Source organism: Perca fluviatilis, chromosome 24, assembly GCF_010015445.1.
Source record: "Perca fluviatilis chromosome 24, GENO_Pfluv_1.0, whole genome shotgun sequence".
NCBI classification, from domain to species: Eukaryota; Metazoa; Chordata; class Actinopteri; order Perciformes; family Percidae; genus Perca; species Perca fluviatilis.
Genome location: NC_053135.1, coordinates 16,755,179 through 16,782,961, shown reverse-complemented (window position 1 = coordinate 16,782,961; position 27,783 = coordinate 16,755,179). Strand labels below are relative to the sequence as shown.

General features: G+C 41.1%; 2 protein-coding genes and 5 non-coding genes across 7 annotated transcripts in view; 2 read left to right on the top strand and 5 right to left on the bottom strand.

The window, feature by feature from the left end:
• The window catches only part of LOC120554212 (gastrula zinc finger protein XlCGF57.1-like), a 443,376-nt gene that overhangs the window by 71,174 nt on the left and 344,419 nt on the right, over positions 1-27,783 (top strand). The gene's annotated exons all lie outside the window — the stretch shown is intronic.
• Positions 726-2,958, bottom strand: LOC120554340 (gastrula zinc finger protein XlCGF17.1-like). The gene is made up of 3 exons (XM_039793185.1): positions 2,949-2,958; positions 1,845-2,011; positions 726-1,808 (listed from the first exon to the last, which is right to left on the bottom strand). The coding sequence occupies exons 1-3, from the start codon at positions 2,956-2,958 to the stop codon at positions 825-827; spliced, it is 1,161 nt and encodes a 386-aa protein (XP_039649119.1). The 3' UTR covers positions 726-824.
• trnat-cgu lies at positions 20,354-20,426 on the bottom strand. The gene has a single exon. It is a non-coding gene; the product is annotated as a tRNA-Thr (tRNA).
• trnat-agu lies at positions 21,390-21,463 on the bottom strand. Its single transcript has one exon. It is a non-coding gene; the product is annotated as a tRNA-Thr (tRNA).
• trnat-ugu lies at positions 22,532-22,604 on the bottom strand. Its single transcript has one exon. It is a non-coding gene; the product is annotated as a tRNA-Thr (tRNA).
• Positions 26,325-26,397, bottom strand: trnat-cgu. Its single transcript has one exon. It is a non-coding gene; the product is annotated as a tRNA-Thr (tRNA).
• trnat-cgu lies at positions 26,897-26,969 on the top strand. The gene has a single exon. It is a non-coding gene; the product is annotated as a tRNA-Thr (tRNA).

Sequence of the window (27,783 nt, the reverse complement as noted above, 5' to 3'; positions counted from 1 at the left end):
GTTAATTTATGATACAGATTAAAACTCAACTTCTAATTTAAAAAAAAAAAAATCAGAGAGTATGACATAAATACTATATCTAACGTATATAGCCTATATAGTCATAATTTAAACAGATAACAGATAAATGTCTATCTCTCTCTCCCGCCTTTGCCTGCTGTGATGTGTCTGTCTGTGTGTGTCTGTGTGTGTGTGTCCGTGTGTATGACTGCCGGCCAGCGAGGTTGTTAGGCCGCAGGCGATTGTGGAGTTTTACCCCGAAAAGGCAGTTAACCACAAGTTCCCGTTAATCTCATGATTCAATTAAATTTATTGTTATTTATAGTGAATTTTCACCATGGACCATGGTCTCAGAACAATTCACAACAGAAAACTGAAAAGAAATGTAAGGAAGTGTAGTAAAACATTTTAAAAGAAAAAAAAAAGTCAAATACATTTAGACTTTAGGGACTCACGGCCGATTAAAACCCAACATTTTTATAAGTTGGCTGTAAAAGTTTTAAACGCTGTCGAGAGTTTTTGACTGCCCAGATGAGATCTTCAGTGTAACATTTCATAGACTTTCAATTATTTCATTATCAATTACTATTTACACATCTGTATTTATAGTACAATATCCAAATATCATGAATTTAGTTCCAAATATCATCTTGGTTGTGTGCCATACCTCTCAGACCTCAATCCCCCCCCCCAAAAAAAATAAACACACTCGTGAACAGCTGCTTCATTCTGAATGAGTCCTCCAGCCTTCCTTAAGTACAGGGGGCGGAGCCAACCACTAACGATCAAATCAGGATCACCTGAGTAGAGCAGACAGGGAGAAGCTAAACAAGAGGGGAGCTTGTAACACTCGCGTGGTGGGTCCTCATGTGTGTCTTTAAGTTCCCACTCTGTATAAAATCTTTCTTACAGATTGAGCAGCTAAATGGTTTCTCTCCTGTGTGGATTCTCATGTGTGTCTGTAAATGTCCTCTCTCTGTAAAAGCTTTCTTACAGATTGAGCAGCTAAATGGTTTCTCTCCTGTGTGGCTTCTCATGTGTCTCTTTAAACTTCCACTACCTCTAAAATCGTCATTACAGACTGAGCAGATAAATGGTCTCTCTCCTGTGTGTATTCTCATGTGTGTCTTTAAATTCCCGCTCTCTGTAAACGCTTTCTTACAGACAGAGCAGCTAAATGGTTTCTCTCCTGAATGATATCTCATGTGTCTCTTTAAACTGTCCTTCACTGTAAAAGCTTTCTTACATATTGAGCAGATAAATGGTTTCTCTCCTGTGTGGGCTCGTATGTGTTTCTCTAAATGTCCACTCTCTGTAAAAGCTTTCTTACAGACTGAGCAGCTAAATGGTTTCTCTCCTGTGTGGATTCTCATGTGTGCCTGTAAATGTCCACTCTCTGTAAAAGCTTTCTTACAGACTGAGCAGCTAAATGGTTTCTCTCTTGTATGAGCTATCACATGTCTCTTCAGACTTGTCGTCTGACAAAATCTTTTCCCACACTCAGAGCAGCTAAATGGATTCTCACCAGCACTAAATCTCGGTTCACTGATAGGGACTTCATTATTTTTCAGAGAGTTTAAACCTGATTGAGGTTCTCTGGTCTCTTTCCAATAAGCACTGTCATCAGTCTCAGGTTCAGAAGAGTCTCCAGTCTCGTCATCAGTGTCTGGTTGTGAATGTGTATCTGGATCTGAGTTCATGGCTGGTTCTGGTCCTCCACAGTCCTCTCCATCAGCTTCAGTTTTTATCTCTTCAGTTTGTCTTTGATGAAGCTGTGAGAACTGAGGTTTCTCTTCATCATCTTCACTCTTCACAGGGACAGGAGTGAATGGGAACTTGGTGACATCAGCCTCCTCGGGCCCTTGAAGCTGCTCTTCATCCTGACTGATCCAGAGTTCCTCCTGTTCCTCTTTAATGTGTGGGGGCTTTGTGTCCTCCTGGTCCAGACTGGAGCTCCACTCCTGCTGATGTTCTTCACCAACAATCACTTTCTGGACATCTGAAGGTAAAGCTGAAACACAAACTAACAGCTATTAATGGGAATCTTAACAATACTTTGATAAAGTAGCTCTATTCACTCTAATAAATAGGGGTGTCAGGATTTTCAATTAAATCTTTGATTGAAAGATTTCTTTCGCTGCACTGACCTCACAATAACAAGGGGGACATGAATGCAATATGAGTTTACAGAGGGTCAGCTGAATGCACCATGAAGTCCAGTCGGAGCCAACAAGCTTTAACAATTGTTTGTTACATAACTCACAGGGGAAGGAAAAATGCCGTCACACTGGTAGCTCAAAAGAAGCATGAGGATTGTCCAGTTCTGTTGTTTCTGGGGATGCAACAATTATTGACTTCGTTGGTACGATAATGGTCTGAAAAATAATCACGTTTCATGATTCTTACACATTCATTATTTCACTGTTAATGTATGAAATCACATGAACACTGTAGATTTTAATTTGTTGTGTATTGCTGCCTTTTGAAAAAGAAATAACAGTAACAGTTTTGAAAATGATTATATGATCAACCTTGTTATTTAAATTAATTTGAAAAGATTAAAAACTACAGGCAAATCAGTCACACCACCACCAAAGGCCAAGTTAGCAACAACAGTGTTGTCCTTAAGAAGAAGTCGTACCTTTTTATGGCTAGAAACGGCCCTGCTAGCTGGTGTGTCTAAAAGTTGGAGGAGCTGCTAGACAAGATGCACCACTCATGGGGAGATTACCAGCATGTTGCCAATGCTGGATAAGCATTCATTTACAATCATAAATCATACAATTGTCATACAATCGGGCGAAAACGCAGGTCTTTCCATTTATTGTGAATGCCTGCAACAAAAAGTTGTGAATGATTCATCTTTTGGAGAAAAGCAACCCAACGTCACCCTATGGTGGACAACTAGGTTACCGCTGATCATTCTTGACAGTCTGACTTCCACTTACCAGGAAACATCTTTGCCTTTACTGCTGCCAGAAAACATTTTAAACACTATGAAGGTACAAAACCAAACACAAGCACTGAACTGCCCAGGAGTATGTGCCGATTGTTTCCTGCCATACTTAAGAGCAACCTGCGGTTCCATTTTGCTTGGTGTGCTGATCGGTGATCGTTAATAGACGATTGAAGGAGTGGTCGGTGAATGTTTTTTATCTGCAATCTGCAATCCTCAATTCAGTTTAAATTTTTTTGCATTAACTTTTGAATGAAAGCGCAATCACTTGCATTTCCTATTGCCATGGTATTTTGGTCTCTTCGTTCATATGGCAATGTATTTCGCAATTGTCAATTCAATTAGCAATTTTGTCATTCAATTTGAATATGTAATTTGCAATTGACAATTCAATATGCAAAGTTTCAATGCAATCCTCAATTCCGTTTTAATTATTTTGACTAAACATTAGAATGAAATCTTAAAAGGATTGCATTTCATATTGCCATGTTTTTTATGGTCTCTATTGGAAGCACTTCCACTTCACTCAAATCCAGTCGTCAACACCAGTCAAGGCCACTTCTTTTCTCCTTGTCCGGTAAGTTTAACGTTATACCTTAGATAACGTCCAACCTGTCTGTCCAGCCTAGACTTTAGACATTACCAGTAGATCATTGCAGTGAGACCGTTGTTGGCTATAGAACAAGAGTATATAACGTTACAGTTGGCTAAAGGCTTCCCATTGACGCTTCCCTGACTGAAATTAAATTGATAAGGGGTTGAAATGCTTTTGTTTACCTCAGACTTTTTTCTGCCTTCGCTGTTGTCACTAGCATTGTAAATTAGTGAGCAACTAGCAGTAAACATGGCTAACTTTAGCAAAGTTACTTTGCTTTTGTTACCATCGATTGTTAGCAAGCTACTAACCCAGGCTAATTGTAATGCCTCATGTAAATAAACACAAAATTCTAGGCTGAACAGACAGTATGGACGTTATCGAAGTTATAACGTTAAACTTACCGAACAACGGTAACGACTGGATTTGAGTGAAGGGGAAGCCCGGGACTATCAGTCAGTAAACGAAGATGTGATGTCTTAAGCCCCGCCTTGATGAGATGTCTGACATTGCCAACTGAATAAAGACTGGGGGGCGCGGCACTGTTTTGCTGGCACATTGAATTGCCAATTGAATAAAGAGACCAAAAAAAACATGGCAATATGAAATGCAATTGCGCTTTCATTCAAATTTTTATGATAATAAAAAAATAATAATTGTAACTGAATTAAGGATTGCACTGAAACTTTGCATATTGAATTGTCAATTGCAACATGGGCGGAGCTGTAGAAGGCAGAGCCACAGCGGCTCAAGTATATGATATTTCCCAGCCCATGAAACACACTTCACATATGGGGCACAGCATGTCCACTGTACTCAATGCGTGGAACCTTAGAGCACATTCTGAGCTGCTGCTCAAAGGCACTGGGAGAGGGAAGATACAGGTGGAAACATGACCAGGTGCTGAAGGCCATCGCTGAAGCCATTGCTGCAGGAGTCGAGTGGGCCAAGCGCTCCCGCACCTCCAAGCAAGACATCGCCTTCATCAGAGCTGGAAAAACATCTGCAGGCGTCCTGTCTACTGCGAGGGACTGGCAGCTGTTGGTGGACCTGGAGCAGGAACTCAAGATCCTCAACCACATTGTGACCACCACCTTAAGACCAGATATTGTTCTCTTGTCTGAGTACACCAAACAAGTGGTTCTGTTGGAGCAAACAGTCCCTTGGGAAGACCGCCTGGAAGAGGCCTTTGAAAGGAAGCTCGCCAAGTACGAGGGACTGGTCAGCGAGTGTCGACAAGCTGGATGGAGAGCAAGATGTCTCCCAATAGAGGTCAGAAGCAGGGGCTTTGCAGCCCGATCCCTGTTCAGAGCCTTCAGTCTGTTAGGCATCGATGGATCAAGGAGTAGAAGAGCCATTCACAATACCACCAAAGCGGCAGAGAAAGCCTCAAGATGGCTATGGCTCAACAGAGGAGATCCATGGGGGCAAAGTAGCTAGATTCGCCAACTGCACACAAGCTGGGGTCTGATCAGCCTCAGCTGGGTCGCCTGGATGAGGGTCTATGATGCTGAAAGACCCGAAACACCCAATGATTCCAGGAACATCACTGAAGAAGTGTCCAGTAGCATCATTAGATGTATTTGCACAGCAAATTGAATTTACAATTGCAAAATACATTGCCATTTGAATAAAGACACCAAAAAAACTTCCATAGGCTATTTCCTTGACATTACACTTCCGGGATTGCTCCGGTGCTGCAGGAAATTCAGGAATGCATGCATTTTCCGTTTCCTCCCGCTTTCATTGTGTTGGAATTTTAAATTTGTTGGATTAATGAGGACTATTGTTGACTGCTCCTAAGATCTCTGCATAGGGCTGGGCACCGAACTTCAATACTTTTATGGCACCGGAAAAAATACCCGGATCCTATGCGTATCGAAAAATTATTGATCCTGCGGTGCCAAATTGCGGTTCCAAAAGCGCATATTATTGGCGAGCCGAAAGCGGTCACGTACGGTTGTTTAACACTTCCCCTGAGAAAAACAGGCACAACAGTGGTTTCTGTGCCCTGATGACGGACTGACAGGCTGAGGTTGTAAGGAAAGGCAACTTAGTTCTTCATGTTCACAACAGGGCAGTCACCAAGTTTATTGTTAAAGGTTTTTGTCATTATGCATTTTGCACTAAAAAAGTCTTTGTTCTTTACGTTCCTTTGCATTTTAGTTAGTTCAATATTAGCCTGTACACAATGTCATTTGTTTATTTAATTATTTATAATATGTTCATGTTGTGGCAAAAAGGTTTCTCTTTTTTTGTTAATTTTTAATTAAGTTTTTGATACCAATCCTAAGTATCTGACTGGCGCACCCCTTTCCAAAAGCACAACCACTTTTATTAACGTTACTCTGAGTGAGCGGTGTTATCAGATTTTTTTTTTATTTTGATACAATTCACAATTAAGGTGGAAAATAAAAGTTTTGTGTTCAATTTTTGTTGCTGTTGAAATGGATTTTAAAACATATGGTATCGAAAAAAGTATCGTTAAGGAACCGGCATCGAAACGGAGGTATCGACATTGGCACCGGATCGAAAGATTTTGAACGATGCCCAGCCCTATCTCGCATGGTAAATTGAGACAGCTAGCTAGACTTCATCCTCTCTTCATCCTCTCCACCTTGCCCTGGCTCTGGGGATGGTACACACACCCATATGCATGCTTTATCCCCAACATTTTCTCAACTGCAGCCAGATCTTTGCTGGAGAAATGGGACCCATTATCTGACCTAACAATTCTAGGCAAACCATACCTAGGAATACCAGAGCCAGGGCAAGGTGGAGAGGATGAACCGCACCCTCAAAGAAAAGCTAGCCAAATGTTGTAAAGAAACTGGACTGAAATGGCCAGAAGCATTACCTATAGTGCTAATGAGCTTGAGAGCATCAGTGAATAGCTCCACAGGGTTCTCTCCCCATGAGTTGCTAACAGGGAGAGTAATGATCTCTGCAGAGGTCCCAGCTCTTAGTGAAGAAGAGCAACCAAAAACATCCCCAGGCGAGTACCACGAATCATTAACGGCACTAGTCAGTTCTTTGTCTCACCAGATCCAAGATAGAGCTGAGGCAGACTCCCCGGAGGAACCGGAAGATCCCATCAAAGAGGGAGAGTGGGTGTGGCTACGAGTTTTAAAACGCCGGTGGACTGAGCCCAGGTGGACCGGACCACACAAGGTAGAAGCGGCCACATCACACTCGGTGAGATTGGTAAAAAAGGGTTCGAACTGGTATCACCAGACTTTGTGCGCCAGAGCCTCTGAGCCACAAGGTGCAAGACCTTTGGATCAAGTGGGAACAGATCCTCGAGATGTGGCTGCAACCACATAGCCCCCTAGCAAGGTTGGCTAGCCTCCCTGGCGCGATCAAGGGACTTTTAGCTATCATTACCTTAGTCCTAATTGGGCATATGTGGTGGGAAACTAGACAGGCTACGCTACGAGGACAGTTAGACCATGCTGCTAATAATAACACGGTAGTTTCCACTCTAAAAACCCCAAACTGTACCTTGGCCGCAACTACCCTACCCACTAAACATCACCTCTCTAAATGTTCTGTGTCCTTACCTCATGATGTCACCAAATCTGGCACCATTGGCACTGTGATCAATACCGTATAGGTACAGCCTATGCATGCAGTGACAGTTGCAGATACTGGAGTCAGGTGTTCGCTAATACAGGACCAGACTGGGGATACAGCCCTCCCAAAACCTTAGGAAAAGGGTTTAAAACCCGGTTCTCAATAATACATCAACAGCCAAAGATTGATTCATGCGCCCCTTTAATAATCACCTTAAAAGACGCACAGGCCACAGATGATGGGACTTACTGGTTGGGAGTAGATGTAAGAAGCTCGGATCCAATGGGAGAGTGAGGTGTATTGTCATCCTATTTTATCTGATCATTCTATAATTTGTATTTAGGCCATATCTGAACTATCTATATGTAGCTAGGAGTGATGAACTTTACTCTACTTTTGGGGGATACTTCTATAGGAAAAGGGCCACAGGACACATCTGGCATGCATTATCAATGGGCCCCCAGGATGTTGAGATAGAGCCAGTTGGCATGAAGCCATTGGTCAGTTATCGAACCCACCCTAAGTTATGAAGAATAGATATACCATGTGTTAACAGCAGAACCTCAGAGTGACTTTTGAGAATCTGGGAAACTGGTCGCTCTCCGGGCTCTTCAGAGCTTGTAAATTGATGCTGAATTCCTTGTTGTAAATAAACCTTTATAATCAAGAAACAGTGTCGGCAGATTCCTCTCTACACAGCAACGCATCATCGATACCATATAAACAACATATCTGGCGGGCCGAGGACTTTGGGACGTGATGTGGGCCGTTAACGTTCCAGCACGCGCAGTCGACCTGATTTCCGCTCCATTGGCTGATAAAGGTGAGCTTTTCTCACAAACTCTGGAGCGCTGGTCAGTTCGTCTGTGTGTCTGTGTGTGTGTGCGTTGAGGAGGGGCTACACGTTTCGAACCCATGTGTGTTCTATGCTGTGGTGCTGTGTGGCTGGGGTCTGTTTTAAATATTGTACTTGCGTTGTGAAACGAATGGAGAAGGTGTTAAGTGAGGTGAAGGACAGAGGAAGATGTGTACATTAGCCTAATTAGTAACGGGTGAGCTACGTAACCGTGCAAGAGGCGGGACAATGGGCCCTTCGGGCTTCGACAGTAGGCCACGTTAAGACACTGCGTAAAAACTAGGCTTTTGGGGTCACCGTTGGTGTTGGATAAAAAAAAAAAGAGGAGGAAACAAAAGAAACGCAACACGGGGAATAAGAGGAAATACAGGAAAGAAGAAGGAAATAAGGATGATAACGCTGCTAATTTGATAAATGCTGATAAAAGCCCTCGACGAGACCCTGCGTGAGGCGATGTTAGATGGGCCCGCAAATTCCGAAAATGACTAGGTGAAGTTTCAGGTCAGTTCTAGGAACTGGGGGTGTAGAATAAACTGCAATGGAAATTATGGATTTCATGGGTTGACGAATTTATGTCTGAAGTAATCTCGCATTGTAGTCTATACCTCAAAAGGTAACAGAAATTCAAGAAAAAGGAAAGGGGAATCATGCTTTAGGAATTGTGGCCTATAATGAATGCATTCTGGTTGCTGAATAACTATTTTCATGTGTGTATGAGAGTCAGAGTGTGTGTGTTTGTGTGTGTGTGTGTGAGAACAGCGTTGCCTCTGCGGTATGTGATAAACTGTGTGTGCGTGGCATATGTCATGATGATGTCCTGTTTATTAGGTATATAGATACATATGTTTCGGTTGGGAATGGGAGTTCTAGTTACGATATTGTGGTTATTACGGTTAAAACTATGACTCTCTTTTTGAGAACGTTTCCAAAGTTTGTTAAAGAGTTATGAGTCTTTCTTTTGAGAGAACGTTTTTGTTAAAATCTGTTAAAACCATGAGTCCCCTTTGGAGGGAACGTTGAATGTGTTAAAATGTATGAGCCTTCTGGAAGGACGTTATGATCTTATAGAGAAGATATGTTTTTAGATAAAAAAAAAAGTATAGGTTGGCAGATTAGGGTAAAATAAGTGAAGAAGGAAACAGAGAGAAAAATAGACTATAGTCAAATTAAGAAGTTTCAAAGTAGGATTTGAGTTGTATGTTTTGTGTTGTTTGTGTTGGTTTGTGTGTTTTGTTTTGTGTTGCTTAGTTGGGAGTGCGATTTTGGAGAACTTGTCACTCTGAAGTTGCACTGGCAACTGAAACTGCGCATGTCTAGAATTTAAGGAATGTTAGGGTCCACACACGTTTAAGCCACTCCCTGCCTGCACTGGGGTGCTGCAGCCTGTGTTGCAAAGATGAGAAAGGGGGAGACTTTCAGACTTGAGGTGCAGTATTCTGTTTGTTAAAGTAGCGGTTGTTTGACTACGGAACTATTTGATTGAGATCCATTGAATCTATAAATGAGAGTTATGTTGACAGATATAAAGAAAGAAAAATAGAAAAATGTCATAAAACATCTAGAGAAATGGCATAATAATTTAAAATGTCTTTCTAATTAGGAAACCTTAACTATGCTTGCTTCTGAAGCATGAAAAGTGAAAAATTGGGAGAAAGATTTGAGGGTAAAAGTAGGCATGAACAAGGCTCAGGCCTGAAGAGAAAAAAAAAGGGGGAAGGAAAGAAAAAGATTAACAGCTGGCATAGGTGATTTGCGTCTGGAATCCAGACCAGTGATTGATCACCCTGGAATAAGAAAATTCCAGCCTCTATACCTCTATTGGAAGTAAGAGATGAGAGGACTGATTCCTGGGCTCCAGAATTGTCACCTCTGCCATTCTAAAATGTTGGACCACTTGTTTTGAGTGGCGAGACATCTAAAATCATTTTACTTTGAATAAAATAATTCAAAATTTGATACTTTTATAAGGTTTTTGATTTTGCTAAAAGTTAACGTTCCCTACTGTCACATGTGGTCATGTCATTGTGCTAAGGAAATGAGTGACATTTGTGAAGGTGGGAAACAGAGCGAATGAATCTGATTCCTGTGAAGAAACAGTGAGTTAATTCAATTCTAATGAAACCTTAGACTGCGTTGGTTCATATACTCTGTATATTAAAGGGGTAACAATTGTTACCAAAGATAGTCAGGAAAGTTGAGAGAAAATGGTAAGCGTATGTTGCAGAAAGGAAAAAGAAAGTTTTATGAGACAATGGAAAGAAAATAAGGCATGACTTTAAGGGAAAGTTAAGGGTACAAGAATGTATTAAGTTGGTTAAAGACAGATAGAGAGTGTTGTGAAAGTGACAGAAAGACAAAGAAAGAGATGAATGTATTTTTGAATTAGGATAATGGGGTTCATATTAATATTGTTGGTACAGAGATAACTGCAGTATTTGGGCTCCAATCTACAGGAGGGTAAACGTTTAGATGAGGATAGTAAAGACTGCTATATCACAAGCACCAAAACCTAGGAAAAAGACAAATTAGGTAATTTTCAGGATAGACTAATTGTAATTTCAAAGATGAATTGCTTTGAGACCTTATCGTGATCTGACATATAACTAAAAAAAAAAAGATTTAGGATTTGTGTAGATAAAACATATGTTTATGAAAATATGATGTCTTATTGTTGTTAAACTGCCCAATGGAATATAGGCCTACAAGTTTGGTTGAAATGATTACCTGTTTAAATACTTAGTTGATTGATAGAACTACTGTGATCATTTCCAGTTTAAAAATGTGGGGACTTTTCTGTGTTGTTACTTTTAGTACTTGAAGTACATATTTTTATGATACTTTTCTTACTTAGGTAATATTTTTGTAGCAATATTTTGAATCAATGGTGTCATAGGTTATAATGTAGAAAGAGAATTAAGAAAACTAAAATGAGTATGATTAAAGTAGGCTAATGCCTCTTGGAGGAGTTGTGTTTTGTGTTTATTCAGTGTGCCTCGATGGATGTCAGAGCGGACCTGTCTCACTCCCCCAACGAGCTACAGAACCAGTGATGGACAATACCAGACCCTGAACAACAACTGACCTCCATCCAACAGACACAGTATTCAGCGCCACTTTGGTCCCATCCCCACATACTGGCACCTGAAACACATCGGGAGTTGGAGCAGCAGAAAAGGAGGGGTGACAGATTTGCAACTGCCCATGATTGAGTGGTTGAAGCGGACACCCAGATGGTTTTCAGGGCATGATCAGAGACTGACATTAAAGAAGCAATGTCATACATGCCCACAAAGTACTTTGTTGAACATTCACAGATGAACTGAAGTTTGAGGAATTCAGCCCAACTTCACCTGGACTCAGAAGATGTATGATGCTGAAAGTGATAAAGACCTTTACAGATCAGTGCTGACAATAGAACAAGGCAGTGAGGCAGTGATCACTCAGGAGGGTGATTATTGCATCAGTGATGAAGATGAACGAACAATAGAGAGAAGACAAGCAGAAACGACCATAAAGATGAATCCAAACTCCAAAAGTAAGAAGAAAACGACACGTCTGGAAACTAAGGGAAAAGTGAGGTTCAGAAGGATGGAGTTTGATGATGATGATGATGGTCAGGGTGATTCAGACGAGATCATGGATGGATATGATCCTGTGATTAGAAGGAGGCTGGCCAGAGCGGAGAAAAGAGGTGATGAAGAATGGAGGAAACGAAGAGATACAAGAGATCACACCTCTGATGAAAGTAAAGATGAAGACAGTGATGAAGATTTGGAGAGGAGAGGAGCTACGGGATGTCATCCTGCAGCGTCTAGCATAGAAGAGATTGAAAGAGACATGGAGCGATTGGAAGAGCAATACGAGAAGCTGAAGATACAGAGAGACAAATTGCTGAAAAAAGGATCCCAAAAAGTGGAGAGAAAGTCAAGAAAAGGGAAGACAAGTAAGAAGATGCTTCCAGTGATAATTCGAGAACAGAATATGTCAGATATTCTTGATAAGTTACCTGTTCTTCAAGATGGAGCACATCCTTGGATCCTAAAGTTGGAAGAAATTACGGTGGGAAAACAGTATGCCATGGGAGATATTAAGAGACTTTTGACTAATATTATTGGGGTTCCAGCTATGGAAGAAATTCTACAGAAAGCTAGACTTAATCGATATGTGGGAACTGCTGTACATGATCCTGAGCTGTTGGCCGCAAGTAGAGGTCGACTGTGGAGAGCATTGAAAGATATGTTTCCAACAAATGTGCATCCGGACAATATCCAAATTGAGCCACTGAAACAAGAAGAAAAACCAAGAGCTTATGTGTCGAGAGCATATCAGGTGTGGAGAAATATTACCGGAAATGATCCAGATGTGAGTCAGATGGAGCAGTCAATTTTGCGAGCCAAACTACAGAAGGGGCTGCCCGCACCAGTGAGGAGCAAACTGGAAGAGGTGGTTGGACTTGGAAGCATGGCAAAAAATGTCTATGCAGATCATGTAGCTCACCAAGTAGAGCTATATAGGAAAAAGGAACATGAGCAGAAAGAACAAGACCGAGAAACTCCCAGAAAACTCAATCAAATGCAGCTGGTGGAAGATAAGAAGGACAAGAAGCAGGCACTGGTTATGCAAAATCAGTGTTCACCAAATCAACAGTCACCATTAGTGATTCCAGTTATTATATACCCACAACTAGCTTCTGGACAGATGCAGAACTGGAGAGGAAGAGGAAGAGGACGAGCTGGAAGATATGATCCATATTTTATATCTTCACAAGCGTGTTTCAATTGTGGACAGGATGGCCACTTTGCCCGTGATTGCAATATACCAGGATGGAATCCTAGAGGAAATTACAGAAGAGGATTCAGGGGCCAGTTAAGGCCAACTGGAGGACCGATGAACCCTCATAGGAGTCTGGAGCCAGGATTCTAGAGGTGCCCAGAAGATCTGAAAGGAGGTGTCATCAGGGCCGGAAAGAAATCCAACAATTGAGGACAAGGACAGTCACAAGTTGGTACAGATCCCCACAGATGAGCGTGGACATCAGCTGACTGACCAGAGAAGGGAGGGAGAGAGCCGTTTGCTCTGGCGCATCCGCGCATCACACATACACGACGAATAGAAAGGGAGGTAATGCACTGACAACACACATATTTTGAAAATACATATACTCTAAAGAAGTAATTTGTTCTACTTTTAAAATAGAGCTACTCTTATGTGAAAACATCTATATGAAGGGTTAAGACATGCCTCTAAATCAAGTAGACTTGGTATGAAAATCTTACATTTTGTCAGTACCTGGTGATATACATTCTACTAAATTTGAAATGACCTGTGACAGCTTCTAACAAGATTAGTGACAGACATGTTATTTCGGTTGTTGTGTTAGGAAATGTTAAAAGAACATTTCATCGTTTTATTTTATGCACCAACAACATAGGCAACTTTTGAATATGCTTTTATTAGTTGAGTGCTGCTCAGATAATGTATTGGGAAGTGATCTCATGTATACATTTTAATTGGATTAATGTAAAGTTGTTAAAAACAGCAGATTGAGAGTGCTGTTCTCAGAAGTTCATTAAAAATAAGCTTAGAACAATTGTGTGACTGTTAGCAAAAACAGCCTGACATTAACATCAGTAAACTATTCTTGGATGTAGTTTGTAAATGCACCTTTATCTTTAACACAAAAAAGGGCAAGGTGTATCACGAGTGTCATTAGGACCATATGGAATACATGGAAATAGTAATAGTAATAATGTGAGACAAGATAAGACAACTTCCACTCACAGATATATCTTAGTCAAATGAAAAGTTTTTGCATTGGTTAATTTGTTGTTTACAGTGTGCCAGTAATCTGTTCATATCATTCTTTCTAAGTACAGATTCACGAATGGAAATCAGTTATCACAGCTCAATGATGGATCAGCATGTATATAGAGGTTTAGAAATCAATTTCACTATTCTGCATAAGTTGCAGTGGTGTTACTGAAGCCTGTAGGGTTAGAAGGTAAAATAACTTACAAAGACTCCAGAGTGAAGCTCTGCAATTCATTGAATTTTTATAGAGATTACAATTTTGGCTTATTAATTACAGAAACAATGTTAAGGGAGAGGAACGATTGTTCTGCACATTACATTTGCGAGTAGACTTGGTATGAAGAGTTTAGGATAAGTTTCACAGTTCAACATGTTACACTGATGTGTTGAAATGTTAGTTTAAGTATTAGTCTAAATTTCAGTTAATGTTTGCATTGAGCAATTGGGAATTCAGTACTGACTAATATATGCATGGTTATAATTTTATGATGTGGCAAGGTGGCTACATTGCTTTATGCTAGTATATTGCTGTGTGTCATGTTACTTTTCGGCCTCAGTCCAGTTTATACAGGAATGTCAAGTAGAGGGGTTGAAAGAGGGGTGTCATTTGTTGGTGTTAAATAGCCTGATGCCTGTGGGGACAAAGGATCTCCTGAACCTCTCTGTCCTACAGTGCGGCGAGCGGCAGTCGCTCACTGTAACTGCTCCTCTGTCCAGCCAGGACGTTGTAGAGGGGTGCTTGTCATTACCCATTATGGGGTACAGTTTGTTGCATGCACGCCCTCTACTACAGTTCTCAGTGAGTCCAGTCTTCTGCCCAGCACTGAGCTGGCCTTTTTGACCAGCTTGTCGAGACGTCTACTGTTCTTGTCTGTCATGTTGCCACCCCAACAAACCGCCCCATAAAACAGGACACTCGCCATCACAGTCTGATAAAACATGAGCAGCAGATCGCTACTAATGTCAAAAGATCTGAGCCTCCTGAGAAAGAAGAGACGGCTCTGTCCCTTTTTGTACAGAGCATCTGCATGAGTTAGCTTGTGTTGCAAAAGGAGGGAAGCACTTGTTACAGCTCAACCTGATTCTAGTTCTGGAAGTAGAGCGTAGAGAATTCATTAGTAATCTTGAATCCTATCATTTGAGGATAAATCTAACAGTATTGATGGAAAGTTTTCCATTTTTATCTGATTCTGCCATCATTTTCACATTTCTTTGAATATTGTTTAGTGTTTTTTATTTATCAAAGGGGGGAAATGGAATGTGATTCACGTGATTCATGTTCATATTCATATTCATATTATTTTTGATTTTTGATTGTCATATTATTTTTGATTCATTCATAGTAATTTTGATATTTCATTTGATGTTTTCTTTCATTTATGTTGTTTTGCAAAGATACTGGTTTGTGTTTTCTTTTCTTCCAGAGCATATGGGGTAATGTGCAGAGGGGATTCAGATACTTGAATATGGACAATAAAATGTACTGGAGAACTCTGAATAAGGATACAGTGATGAATGTTCAGATTCCATCGACACTACACTGAAAGTTTGACACTGCAAAAGAGCTGTAATGGATATATACTTTATGTTATATTTGTTTTGTATTAAATTGTTTGAAGAATGTTTTGATGTGGGATACACATGGAGACCTCAGATGTTTTTATGTTTTTCTTGACGCTTAGGGACAGCGGGGTCTAGGTAAGGCGAGGTCCTTTTACAGATCCGATGATTTGATCAGTCTGAATTTGGACATTGTTTTGATTTTATTTTGATTTCTGAGGCTGCCATATGTATTTGAGTACACCAAGATATTACATGAATTGATAAAAAGATTTCTAATTGATCTGGAGTACTGAAGGTAGTCGCCTGGGGCAGAGGGACCGTGAGAGAATTTTCCTGTCTAGATTGATTGATGGATATTTGGAAAGAAGCTGCCAGACAGGTTTTTCGCTCTTACACTCCATAAAATGTTTGTTTACGTTTCCTGACATTGTTCACACTCTATGAAAACTTGTGTTATTGCTAAGGTTATACTACAAGAAACATGATGTAATGGAAAGTGTTATTTTGTACCAATCTTACTCTTTTTGTTTCGAGACTTAATTAGTCTCGAAGGGGGGAAATATGAGGTGTATTGTCATCCTATTTTATCTGATCATTCTATAATTTGTATTTAGGCCATATCTGAACTATCTATATGTAGCTAGGAGTGATGAACTTTACTCTACTTTTGGGGGATACTTCTATAGGAAAAGGGCCACAGGACACATCTGGCATGCATTATCAATGGGCCCCCAGGATGTTGAGATAGAGCCAGTTGGCATGAAGCCATTGGTCAGTTATCGAACCCACCCTAAGTTATGAAGAATAGATATACCATGTGTTAACAGCAGAACCTCAGAGTGACTTTTGAGAATCTGGGAAACTGGTCGCTCTCCGGGCTCTTCAGAGCTTGTAAATTGATGCTGAATTCCTTGTTGTAAATAAACCTTTATAATCAAGAAACAGTGTCGGCAGATTCCTCTCTACACAGCAACGCATCATCGATACCAATTAAACAACAAGAGTTTAAAATTGAGACTTATGATAGGCAATTGATTAAGCCACCTCCCCCTCACCCCAACATCCCTATCACTTTCCAAGCGGGTGAAAGCATCGCCTCACCTAATGTTCCTTCATTACCTAATGCTTCCTTGATTAGTATATCTCCTACTCCTTCCCCAGACCCCCGCATAATTTACTTAGATGAACTAAGCGACCGTGATTTAACTTCAATAGAAACAGGTTATGGCGATAGGAATACATGGCTGGATTGGGTAATGTATACAGTGAGGAAACACAGCAAATCCGATTGTTACGTGTGTGCCTCAGCCAGGCCCCAATTAGGCACTGCCCCATTCCCGCTTAATATGCAGAATGACCCTTTAGGCTTGCAGTGCATGACTACTTTATTTCACCAGAGTGACAGACCTATGTCTGGTAAATATCAGACTCTAAATTTCCTATATCCTATGATACCGGAGTCACCACCACCCCCCGCTGCTATAGTGCTTAAAGGTAACTACACCTGTTTCCTTAGAGATGGACCACACGACACCAATGTAAAATTGTTAGACGACTCCTTTTGCAAACTCACTTACAACGTTACGGACCATAACTTACACTTCACGGCCAATAGCTTCATTAATCAAAACGTGACCAGGGCTGACATCTGGTGGTTATGTGGGGACAGGCGTTTGAGGAATAAATTACCCAAAAAATGGCAGGGTTCTTGTGCATTAGTACAACTCCTGATGCCGGTAAGTTTAATTGCTTCCCCAGATATGACAGACGTTATCGATGAGATGCACAGCCGCCGCACCACTTCCAGACGCCGCAGGGCCATGGAACATCCCATTTTTAATTCCAATCTGAAACCTAAGGGCACGTTCGACAGTAGTATTTGGATGGACTCAATTGGAATTCCTCGAGGAGTTCCAGATGAGTTCAAAGCTAGAGATCAAATTGCGGCCGGTTGGGAATCAATATTCCTGTGGCCAACAATCAATAAGAATCTAGATTGGATAAATTATATATTTTATAATCAACAAAGGTTCATTAATTATTCCAGGGAAGGTATCGAGGGTCTGGCAGAACAATTACATTCCACTAGTTTGATGACGATGCAAAATAGGTTGGCTCTAGACATGCTCCTGGCGGAGAAAGGAGGTGCCTGTGCCTACATTAAGACTGATCACTGCTGCACTTTCATCCCAAACAATACGGCCCCTGATGGTAGTGTAACCCGTGCGTTAGAAGGTCTAAGAGGGCTCTCCGAAGAATTGGCTGAAAACTCTGGTATAGACAGGAATATTTTTTCCAGTTGGATCGATAAGTGGAAGAACATGGTGACCTCTGTGTTGGTGTCCATTGCCATATTTTCTGGCATTCTGGTGTGTTGCGGCTGTTGTGCAATCCCCTGTCTCAGAACTCTAATCAATAGACTGATAATAACGGCTTTATCAAAAGAGGGTGCTCCCCCAGCTTATCAGATGTTAGCCATGACTGAATTTACTCACCCTGCCAACTATGAGAACCATTTTGACGAGGCTGGCACTTCCTCCGACGAGGAGGAGGAAGGAGTATAGTCACGCTGGGTCTAAATTACTCACAATCACCACCCAGTGCCCCCCTCTCCCTGAGTCCCCGTTTCCTATCTCCAACTGTTTTCTATCTTCTTATCTGCTGTCAGAGATTCCCTTCTTTGTTTCACAGATATTGCCGCGGGGCTGAAAATCAGCCCATAGTCAATATAGCCTTAAGCAAGACATAGGGTTGAAGTATGATTTTTACAATTTTTATTAATTACAAATTACAAAAAATTTTTTTTTGAAGTTTGCATGATACACAATGTTTAGGGATTTCCACAAAAATAATTGTAACCATTGGTATAGTCATAGAAAGAGCAATGGATTATGCAGCTTACATTAGGAGCTAAAATCTACATATAAGACCCACGCACCACACCGCTCTGTCATGATATCTACTATCACAGTTAACTTTTGATTGCTTATTATTGATTACTAAATTGCCAGTAGGTCATACGTAGGTCTCGAAAGAGGGATCCCATTATTTTGTTTTGCCAATATTAGGATTATGTTCCACAGCGTGTTGCTGTGGAAAAAGAGGGTGTAGAAATATATTGGGTTCAGAATAAGAATGTGCTGTAGCCTGAGATGGCCTCGCTGTCTCCTCCTGTCTGGCATGTGTAAGATAAGACGGGTTCAAATTTAGTGGAGCAAAAGTGCTCATCATTTGTTTAATAAACAATTGGAACAGAATGCACCTAATAAAATCTCTTAAAGGAACAGACAATCTCTAGCGCGCAACTTCTCTATCTTCTCGGAGACAGAAAGTCTGAGTGATATCCAACCAATTGGCGGCCCACACGCAATAGCGGAAGGAGGAACCTGAAGATGAATAAAAGAATAGGGAAAAGGAAGGTTCGGTGTCAGACCCGGAAAGACTTTGTTGGTGGCTAGGGAGAGAAAGTCTCGAAGGAGCGGCTGATCCATATGCATATGAAAGATCTGTTTGCAATATCATTTTACTAAAGATTGTTATAGTTTAACTGAACGAATCCTGAGTATTCATTTCTTGGTCTGCCTTTCAACGAACACAATAAGTAAAGGGGAAACTTTGAGAAGTGACCGGTGGTTCTTAAAAGACTGGCTTTTTGAGCAAGAGTAGAATCGGTCGCTTTTTTTCCTACAATCCTATGAGAAATAGATGCGGGATTCAATTACTTTTGGCCACGAAAGTTTCCTCTTCAATCTCTGTTATTTCGTCTTCTCCCTGAGCAACGCTCAGGCTAGTAGTTTTAAGGTATTATATTTTATACGTCTAATGAATTGTACTTTTTGACTTGGATTGACTGCAAAGCACAGATTCCGGCAGTACTAAATGAGGTCTCTCTGTTCTCTAAAGCGTCTATAGTGAAAGATATACACGTTTCATGATTACCCTCTGATTATTGTGTATAATAAACCTGTAACTTTGAAGTTAAATATTTAAGGATCATAGTTAAAAGAATAAGAATATAGTTGCCTGACCAGAGACGTGACAAACCCCGGGTAAATATTGGAGATGTATTTGAAAGATGGAGACAGCTTAGAGCCCAAAAGGATGCTGAGTTGGCTAATTTCCTCCTGAACAGATAAGCATTAGCTTCAAGCTAATTTATCATGGCTAACGTTACAAGGGACGGACATTTCATGTAATTTTAACATTTGTGTACTCACATTGAATTATATAGCTAGAGTACCCGAGCTGGTTACACGCAAAAACAGTTGAGACACAGCCAGGTCCTGGCTAACGCCGCCGTGCTAACCCTGCTAACTGCTAACGTTACTTGAGGACTAGGCAAGCGGGCCACGGCTGTTTACAACGTGTAGCCTGTTCAGCGGCCGTAGCCGACAATGGTGAGTTATTTTAAGCCAAGAAAAAGAGACCAGAAAGAGAGGACCGTGAGTTTGCAGTGTGTTTAGCGAATGTTGCCATAATTTTAATCCAATAAAGTGTGTTCAGTCGGGTGGAGAGGACGGCAAGGTAGTGTTGTTTTTAGCGGTTCTTACCGTAATTCTAAGCCGAGGAAGTGTGTCTGTCCGTCGGGTGGAGAGTATAGCAAGGTTGTTGTGTTTTTAGCGGTTGCTACTGTAATTCTAAAGCGAAAAAGTGTGTCCCTCCGTTGGTGAGCACGGGCTTCTATGACTGTCAATATAATATCCAACATTAGCTACTCCGCCATGCTGTGACGTAATGTCTGGCTACGTGAGACAAGCGTCTAGCAACATTGTTGTGGATGCTGCGGTCTCAGCCTGGCAACCTCTGTCAACTTTGAGTCTGGGGAGACGACTCTCTCCAGTATTTTGAATTTGTAACTATTTTAAACACTAGCTGTGAGTATTATATATTGCACCTTTAATATCCTAATGTTACATAAACTTTAGGAAATCAGAAATTGTTTGTTGAAAATAAACACATTAGCATATGTAAACACTGTTGAGGTAACCAAATGAAATTAAGGCACTGCTGGGATTTGAACCCAGGATCTCCTGTTTACGAGACAGGCGCTTTAACCTCTAAGCTGCAGCGCCTCTTAAAGGTTAACCACAAGTTTTTTTTTGTCCTGGCTGAATGTGGCCCAGGTGTACACCAGGACCCTGTGACATTACTGTTGGGTGTGGTTTAAGGTGCATGGGATGCTGACTGAGGTCAGAGGTGAAATAAACTTTAACTTTAACGGCCAAGGCATTTAAGGGGCCGACTGCCTGATATGAGCTTCTTCCAGGCTCTTCCTTACAGAGTGGAGGAGAGGTAATAATCATTTTACTAGTTTTGACCAAAGCAGCATAATTAGGCCAAATGAACAGAAATGTCGGATGAATAAAGGCAGGGGTCTTCAACGTTTTTTAGGCCAAGGACCCCTTAGCTGAAAGAGAGACGGAAAAGGGACCCCCTTCTACTGTACATATATTGTATAAAATTGAGTTGCATGTTAAACTGGGCTGGATGGATTAAAATGAATAGATACATATTATTTATACATCGTGTTTGAATGTGACACATATATGTGGAAGGCACAGTGAATTCTTAAGCCTAACTGTATGGCTACCTATATTAAGCTTATCTTCAATGTGTAAATGAAATGGTTTTCTTTTCACAATAGGCCAAATTATCTTTCCTAATAATAGGTTGGATTCATATTATTGTATATTTTCAGACATATTTGAATTTTTGAAAAAAATTAACTTTCAAAAACATTTTCGACATAATATGGCGGCCCCCACACTTACTCTGAGGACCCCGTAGGGGTCACGGACCCCCTGTTGAATATCTCTGAACTAAGGTGTATATTATATCTTAAACTTGCATTGCTCTGCATCTCATGTGTTTTTATGTACCATTTAAATGTGTGTAAATGTAATATGCCAGAGAAAACTGCCTTTTCAATCCTTTTTTTACCTTTTTCATTTGCTACCAGGGTAGCATAATGGGTAGCATGGGGATTGGGTCCACATGCTGATGGGATGTAAACAGAGGTAATCTCTGCAACAACAAGGTGCTGCTGGGATTTTAACCCAGGATCTCCTGTTTACTAGACAGGCGCTTTAACCAACTAAGCCACAGCACCTCATAGACACCACATTTGGAAGTCTATCGGTAACGTTAACAGACAGTGTGTGAGTCTAATAATGGAAAGCCAAAAAAGAAAAGGGAAAGGTGGCACTGAGAAGGCCAGACTCAAAAGGAAAACAATTATGGAAGAGGAGGCAGCGAAATGCTCCAAAATAACGGACATGTTCCGGGCATCAAAGAGTAAAGATACTACAGGTGAAATAAGATAACTTTGCTGAGCACCTCTTGTCACAGCTTAATCTATTTAAAATCATTTTTGCAAGGGTTCTATGATGTATATTTTTTATACATGTGGCTAAGATACCACATGAAAGAGTACAGTGTAATATGTTTTAAAAACTACAAACAGTGAATTTTAACAATATTTACTATTATTTTGTGGTTGCTCAAAATGTGTCCCACATATTCGTCACCACCGTCAGATATTTAGAAAAAGCAATAAAATCAGGCAACTACAAGGTCAACTACATTCCTGAGGACCCCATTTTTAAACCTCCAGCTCTACTGCATGCTTCAAGATCACTCAAAGTTAAAACATGTAGAGACAGACAACCCTGTTAACATTCCCTGATGGGTATCCTACTTATGAAAGATATAGATTTTCAGCAGAGGGAATTACGTATAGGCTATTTGTCGGCTTGTTGAGCCATGTGTTGCCAATGCGCACATCGGTTTGAATTATGTTTTAATATTTGTTTTTTTATTTTCGCTCATGATCGCTTCCCACGGCCAGGGTTGCAACTGAAATAACAGGCTAAAGCAACGACAGTTTATGGAGAGCACAAGTGTAATTATGGTCAGATCTTAGTCCTGACTGATGGGGAAGTGATATTGATAAGAGTTGTGATTTACGTATCTACAGCGTCTGCTATTTTTTTTTGCCAGCTTTCCTTCCTGTTTTAGGAAGCAGCGACTGTATTGCGTTTTGCCTGTAAAATATACCGTGTCTGTAGCCTTCATATTCATGTAGAAATCAGGAATTTTGTTTGCTGTCCTTGTTGAAAACTGTAAGTAAATGCTGGTGAACACACTGTGTTGAGGTAGTCATCTGATTTTGATGTTCAGGCACTGATGGGATTTGAACCCAGGATCTCCTGTTTACAAGACAGGCGCTTTAACCACTAAGCTACAGCACCTCTTGCAAGTAAATCACATTTTTGACCCTGTGACATCACTGTTGGGTGTGGTTTAAGGTGCATGTGATGCTGACTGAGGTCAGAGGTGAAATAAACTTGAACTTTAACGGCCAAGGCATTTAAGGGGCCGACTGCCTGATCTGAGCTTCTTCCAGGCTCTTCCTTACAGAGTGGAGGAGAGGTAATAATCAATTTACTAGTTTTTATCAAAACAGCATAATTAGGCCAAATGAACACAAATGGCTGATGACAGAACAGTTTGGATTGTGTCCAGTTTCTAAAATATGAGGGTTTTTCTGCATTGAGTACTTCTACTTTTAATACTTGAAGTACATTTTCCCGATTAAACTTAAATACTTTTTCTTAAGTAACATTTTCGATGCAGGACTTTTACTTGTAACAGAGTATTTTTACAGTTTGGTATAAGTATTTGTTTTGATTTCCTGCCTTTAATTACCAGGACAGATATATAGACATATATCTATATTTCAATGTATGTAGACATATATTTCAATTTATGTTTTGTTGTAAGCCACTACATATTTGACTACATTATTTGGGCCATGTGTGACTGTGAAAGCATATTAGACCTTTTTCACGGCAGACGTGTTGACATGTCATAGTAGGAAAAGCACAGGTGTGTTCAAAACCATTAACAATGGCTGCATTCCACTTAGGAGAGGCCCTGGTATTAAACCATTAACAATGGCTGCATTCCACTTAGGAGAGACCCTGGTATTAAACCATTAATGATGGCTGCATTCCACTTAGGAGAGGCCCTGGTATTAAACCATTAATGATGGCTGCATTCCACTTAGGAGAGGCCCTGGTATTAAACCATTAATGATGGCTGCATTCCACTTAGGAGAGACCCTGGTATTAAACCATTAATGATGGCTGCATTCCACTTAGGAGAGGCCCTGGTATTAAACCATTACTGATGGCTGCATTCCACTTAGGAGAGGCCCTGGTATTAAACCATTACTGATGGCTGCATTCCACTTAGGAGAGGCCCTGGTATTAAACCATTAATAATGGCTGCATTCCACTTAGAAGAGGCCCTGGTATTAAACCATTAACAATGGCTGCATTCCACTTAGGAGAGGTCCTGGTATTAAACCATTACTGATGGCTGCATTCCACTTAGGAGAGGCCCTGGTATTAAACCATTACTGATGGCTGCATTCCACTTAGGAGAGGTCCTGGTATTGTGCATGCTGACTCACTGAAATAGCTTACTGGGACACTTGATGGAATTGAGCCATCGTTAAGGTTATCAATTTCAGCTGTGCTTTTCCTACTATGACAAGTCAACATGTCTGCTGGGAAAAAGGTCCATGCAGAATAAGATAGGAAATAAACTGGTGATGCAGTTATATTTTCCACCGGGTTGTATCCACGTTTATAGAGCCAGCATTAAACAGCACGGTGAAATCGCAGGCGAAGTGTCCAGATGTGCTTGTTTCACCGGCAGTGCCACGTCAATGACATCGGCCGCCGCGTGACCACCCAGCCGAGCGTAAGGACAGTCGGATCCCCCTCGCACCGCTGTTGTCTTTTCCTAATTCCTTTTGAATTCTTGTAGTGGAAGTTTCCTTTGCAGCAGGGGGAGAGTTTTCAGAGTTTAGTAAAATGAAACAAATAAGACAGTCTGAGACTAGAACCAAGTTGGGTTTTTGTATTTTATTAAAAGATATATTTGCAAATAGGAGCAACATGATTTCACAAAAAGCCGCAGCCCAGTGTGGAGTCAGTTTCTCAAATGAGTGAACAGGAACACCAGGCTTATATGCATCTTCAGAGTGACAGCACACACGCACTTGGATTATTATGACGCTACAATTTTGACAGGCAATCTGATACACATGAAGACAATCGAGAAACACAAGAGACATCTTGGAGCCATCTCACCTCCTCCTCCCTGTACGACTTTCACCCCCCAGTTACATCTTAACTGGCATGGGAAAACTAGAGATAGTTTTAGGGTGACCTTGTACCTTTATCGGTTCAGGCAAACAGTGCTCACATAATGTTCCAGACTGGATGTCTCACAAAGTTAGAATCAAAATCTCCATGTGGGAAATGAGATGAACTCTTTAAGCATTTGTGAGAGAATTAAAGTACAAATAAAACACAAAAATATAAGGAATTATGCTTAAATGTAATTTTTCCCATTACATTCTCCTTCACACCTTTCCTTGGCCTCATGACCTTTACCATCGGGGCTAAGGAAAAGTGGTTAGTAAAGGACATAGGAGGTAATTGTTGACTTTTTGTTGACTGTTGCTGGTGCCTGTGTGTTTGATTGCAGGAGTGGAGCCAGCTGTGAGGGAGTCAGGAGTCCAGCTGCACGTCGTCAGCAATCAGCCTCTGCTTTCTACTGTACACCTGCTTTCTCCTGCAGCTCAGCGTCAGATTGGAGACAAAAATGTTGCAGTCAATCTCGTTCTTGACACCGTTCTTGTGTTTGCTTCGTTGTATCTCACTTGTCGGCACGCGATCTGTGCTGCCTGCGCGATCTGGTATGCGCATGAATACAGAGTAGAAAATGTGACGGTTTCCCTACACTATTGGTATCACTAATGCGTTGAAACGCTTGACGGTTTATGTTATTCATTATGCAGTCCACGGCGGGTCTGTTTTATGAAGATATTTAAAGGTCCAATGGCATGAAAATGTCACTTTATGAGGTTTTTTAACATTAATATGCGTTCCCCCAGCCTGCCTATGGTCCCCCGGTGGCTAGAAATGGTGATAGGTGTAAACTGAGCCCTGGGTATCCTGCTCTGCCTTTGAGAAAATGAAAGCTCAGATGGGCCAATCTGGAATCTTAAAAAAAGGTTACCTCCCCTTTCTCTGCTTTGCCCGTCCAGAGAATTTGGCCCACCCATGAGAGAGAGAGAGAGAGAGAGAGAGGCATCATGGCTTTCAAATGAGCAAAGTGGCAGTTGGTCAAGGCCAAAAAAACAACATGTTTCTAACAGTTGCGGGACCAGAGACATAACAAACCCTGGGTAAATATTGGAGATGTATTTGATAGATGGAGACAGCTTAGAGCCAAAAAGGACGCAGAGTTGGCTAATTTCCTCCTGAACAGATAAGCATTAGCTTCAGGCTAATTTATCACAGCTAACGTGGCATATCAACATTCATGTACTCACATTGAATTATATAGCTAGAGTACCCGAGTTGGTTACTCGCAAAAACAATTGAGACACGGCCAGTAAAGTGTTCCCGACTGGTCCTGGCTAACGCCGCCATGCTAACCCTGCTAACTGCTAACGTTACTTGAGGACTAGGCAAGCGGGCCACAGTTCACAATGTGTAGCCTGTTCGGCGGCCGTAGCCGACAGCGGTGAGTTATTTTAAGCCAAGAGAGGGGAGCTGTAAATCGGGAAGAGAGGACCGTGAGTTTGCAGTGTGTTTAGTGGTTCTAAACCAATAAAGTGTGTTCAGTCAGGTGGAGAGGACCGGTTCCTACTGTAATTCTAAGCCGAGGAAGTGTGTCTGTCAGTTGGGCACATGCTTCTATGACTGTCAATATAGCCAGTATATAACATTATCTACTCCACTGTGCTGTAATGTCTGGTGTCTAGCAACATTGTTGTGAACTTTGACAACTCTCTGCAGTATTTTGAATTTGTACTGCACTAACTATTTTAAACACTAGCTGTCAGCATCTTTAATATGCTATTGTTAAAAATGAATCAACTGACAACAAGGTACTGCTGGGATTTGAACCCAGGATCTCCTGTTTACGAGACAGGCACTTTAACCTCTAAGATACAGCGCCTCCTGACTATTAATCAAGCGGTTTACTGATTTTGTACTGTGGCTTAGTTGGTTAAAGTGCCTGTCTAGTAAACAGGAGATCCGGGGTTCAAATCCCAGCAGCACCTTGTTGTTGCAGAGATTACCTCTGTTAGCATCCCATCAGCATGTCAAATTTACACAGAAACACTACATTAACACAGACTTAAGATGGTACATAAAAACACATGAAATGCAGAGCAATGCAAGTTTATGCTACAATACACACCTTAGTTTATTCATCAGCCATTTCTGTTCATTTGGCCTAATTATGCTGTTTTGATAAAAACTAGTAAATTGATTATTACCTCTCCTCCAGTCTGTAAGGAAGAGCCTGGAAGAAGCTCATATCAGGCAGTCGGCCCCTTAAACGCCTTGGCCGTTAAAGTTCAAGTTTATTTCACCTCTGACCTCAGTCAGCATCACATGCACCTTAAACCACACCCAACAAAATCAGTAAACCGTTTGTTTATGGTGTAAGAGGCGCTGTAGCTTAGAGGTTAAAGCGCCTGTCTCGTAAACAGGAGATCCTGGGTTCAAATCCCAGCAGTGCCTGATTGTCTGTTGATTCATTTGTGACCTCAGCATATTAATGGTGCAATATAAAAAATTCAGACAGCTAGTGTTTAAAATTCAATTCAAAATGCAGAGAATTGACAAAGTTCACAACAACATTACAGCACAGTGGAGTAGATGATGTTATACACTGGCTGTATTGACTGTCACAGAAGCACGCCCAACTGACAGACACACACTTCCTCGGTTTAGAATTACAGTAGCAACCGGTCCTCCTACTTGACTGATCACTAAAGACACTGCGGGATCACTTTACTGGCTTGGTCTCAATTTTTTTTGCGAGTAACCAACTTGGGTACTCTAGCTACATAATTCAATTATGATATGCCACGTTAGCTGTGATAAATTAGCCTGAAGCTAATGCTTACCTGTTCAGGAGGAAATTAGCCAACTCTGCGTCCTTTTGGGCTCTAAGCTGTCTCCATCTTTCAAATACATCTCCAATATTTACCCAGGGTTTGTTACGTCTCTGGTCACGCAACTGTTAGAAACATGCCGTTTTTTTGGCCTTGACCAACGGCCACTTTGCTCGTTTGAAAGCCATGATGTCTCTCTCTCTCATGGGTGGGCCAAATTCTCTGGGCGGGCAAAGCAGAGAAAGGGGAGGTAACCTTTTTTTTAAGATTCCAGATCGGCCCATCGGAGCTTTCATTTTCTCAAAGGCAGAGCAGGATATGAAGGATATTTTAGCAATGCTCCTCTCTTTACTTACTTAAATAAACCCAAATCTCATTCAGGCCAACTGTTCATCATACTGATGTAGCTTTAACTTTCTTAGCAAACTTGACAATAC

What these genes read in the sequence shown, in the direction of transcription:
- LOC120554340 (XM_039793185.1), bottom strand. An exon ending in AAGGGCCCGAGGAGGCTGAT is followed by an intron (nt 1,809 to 1,844) that starts GTCACCAAGTTC and finishes GTCCCTGTGAAG; the next exon opens with AGTGAAGATGATGAAGAGAA.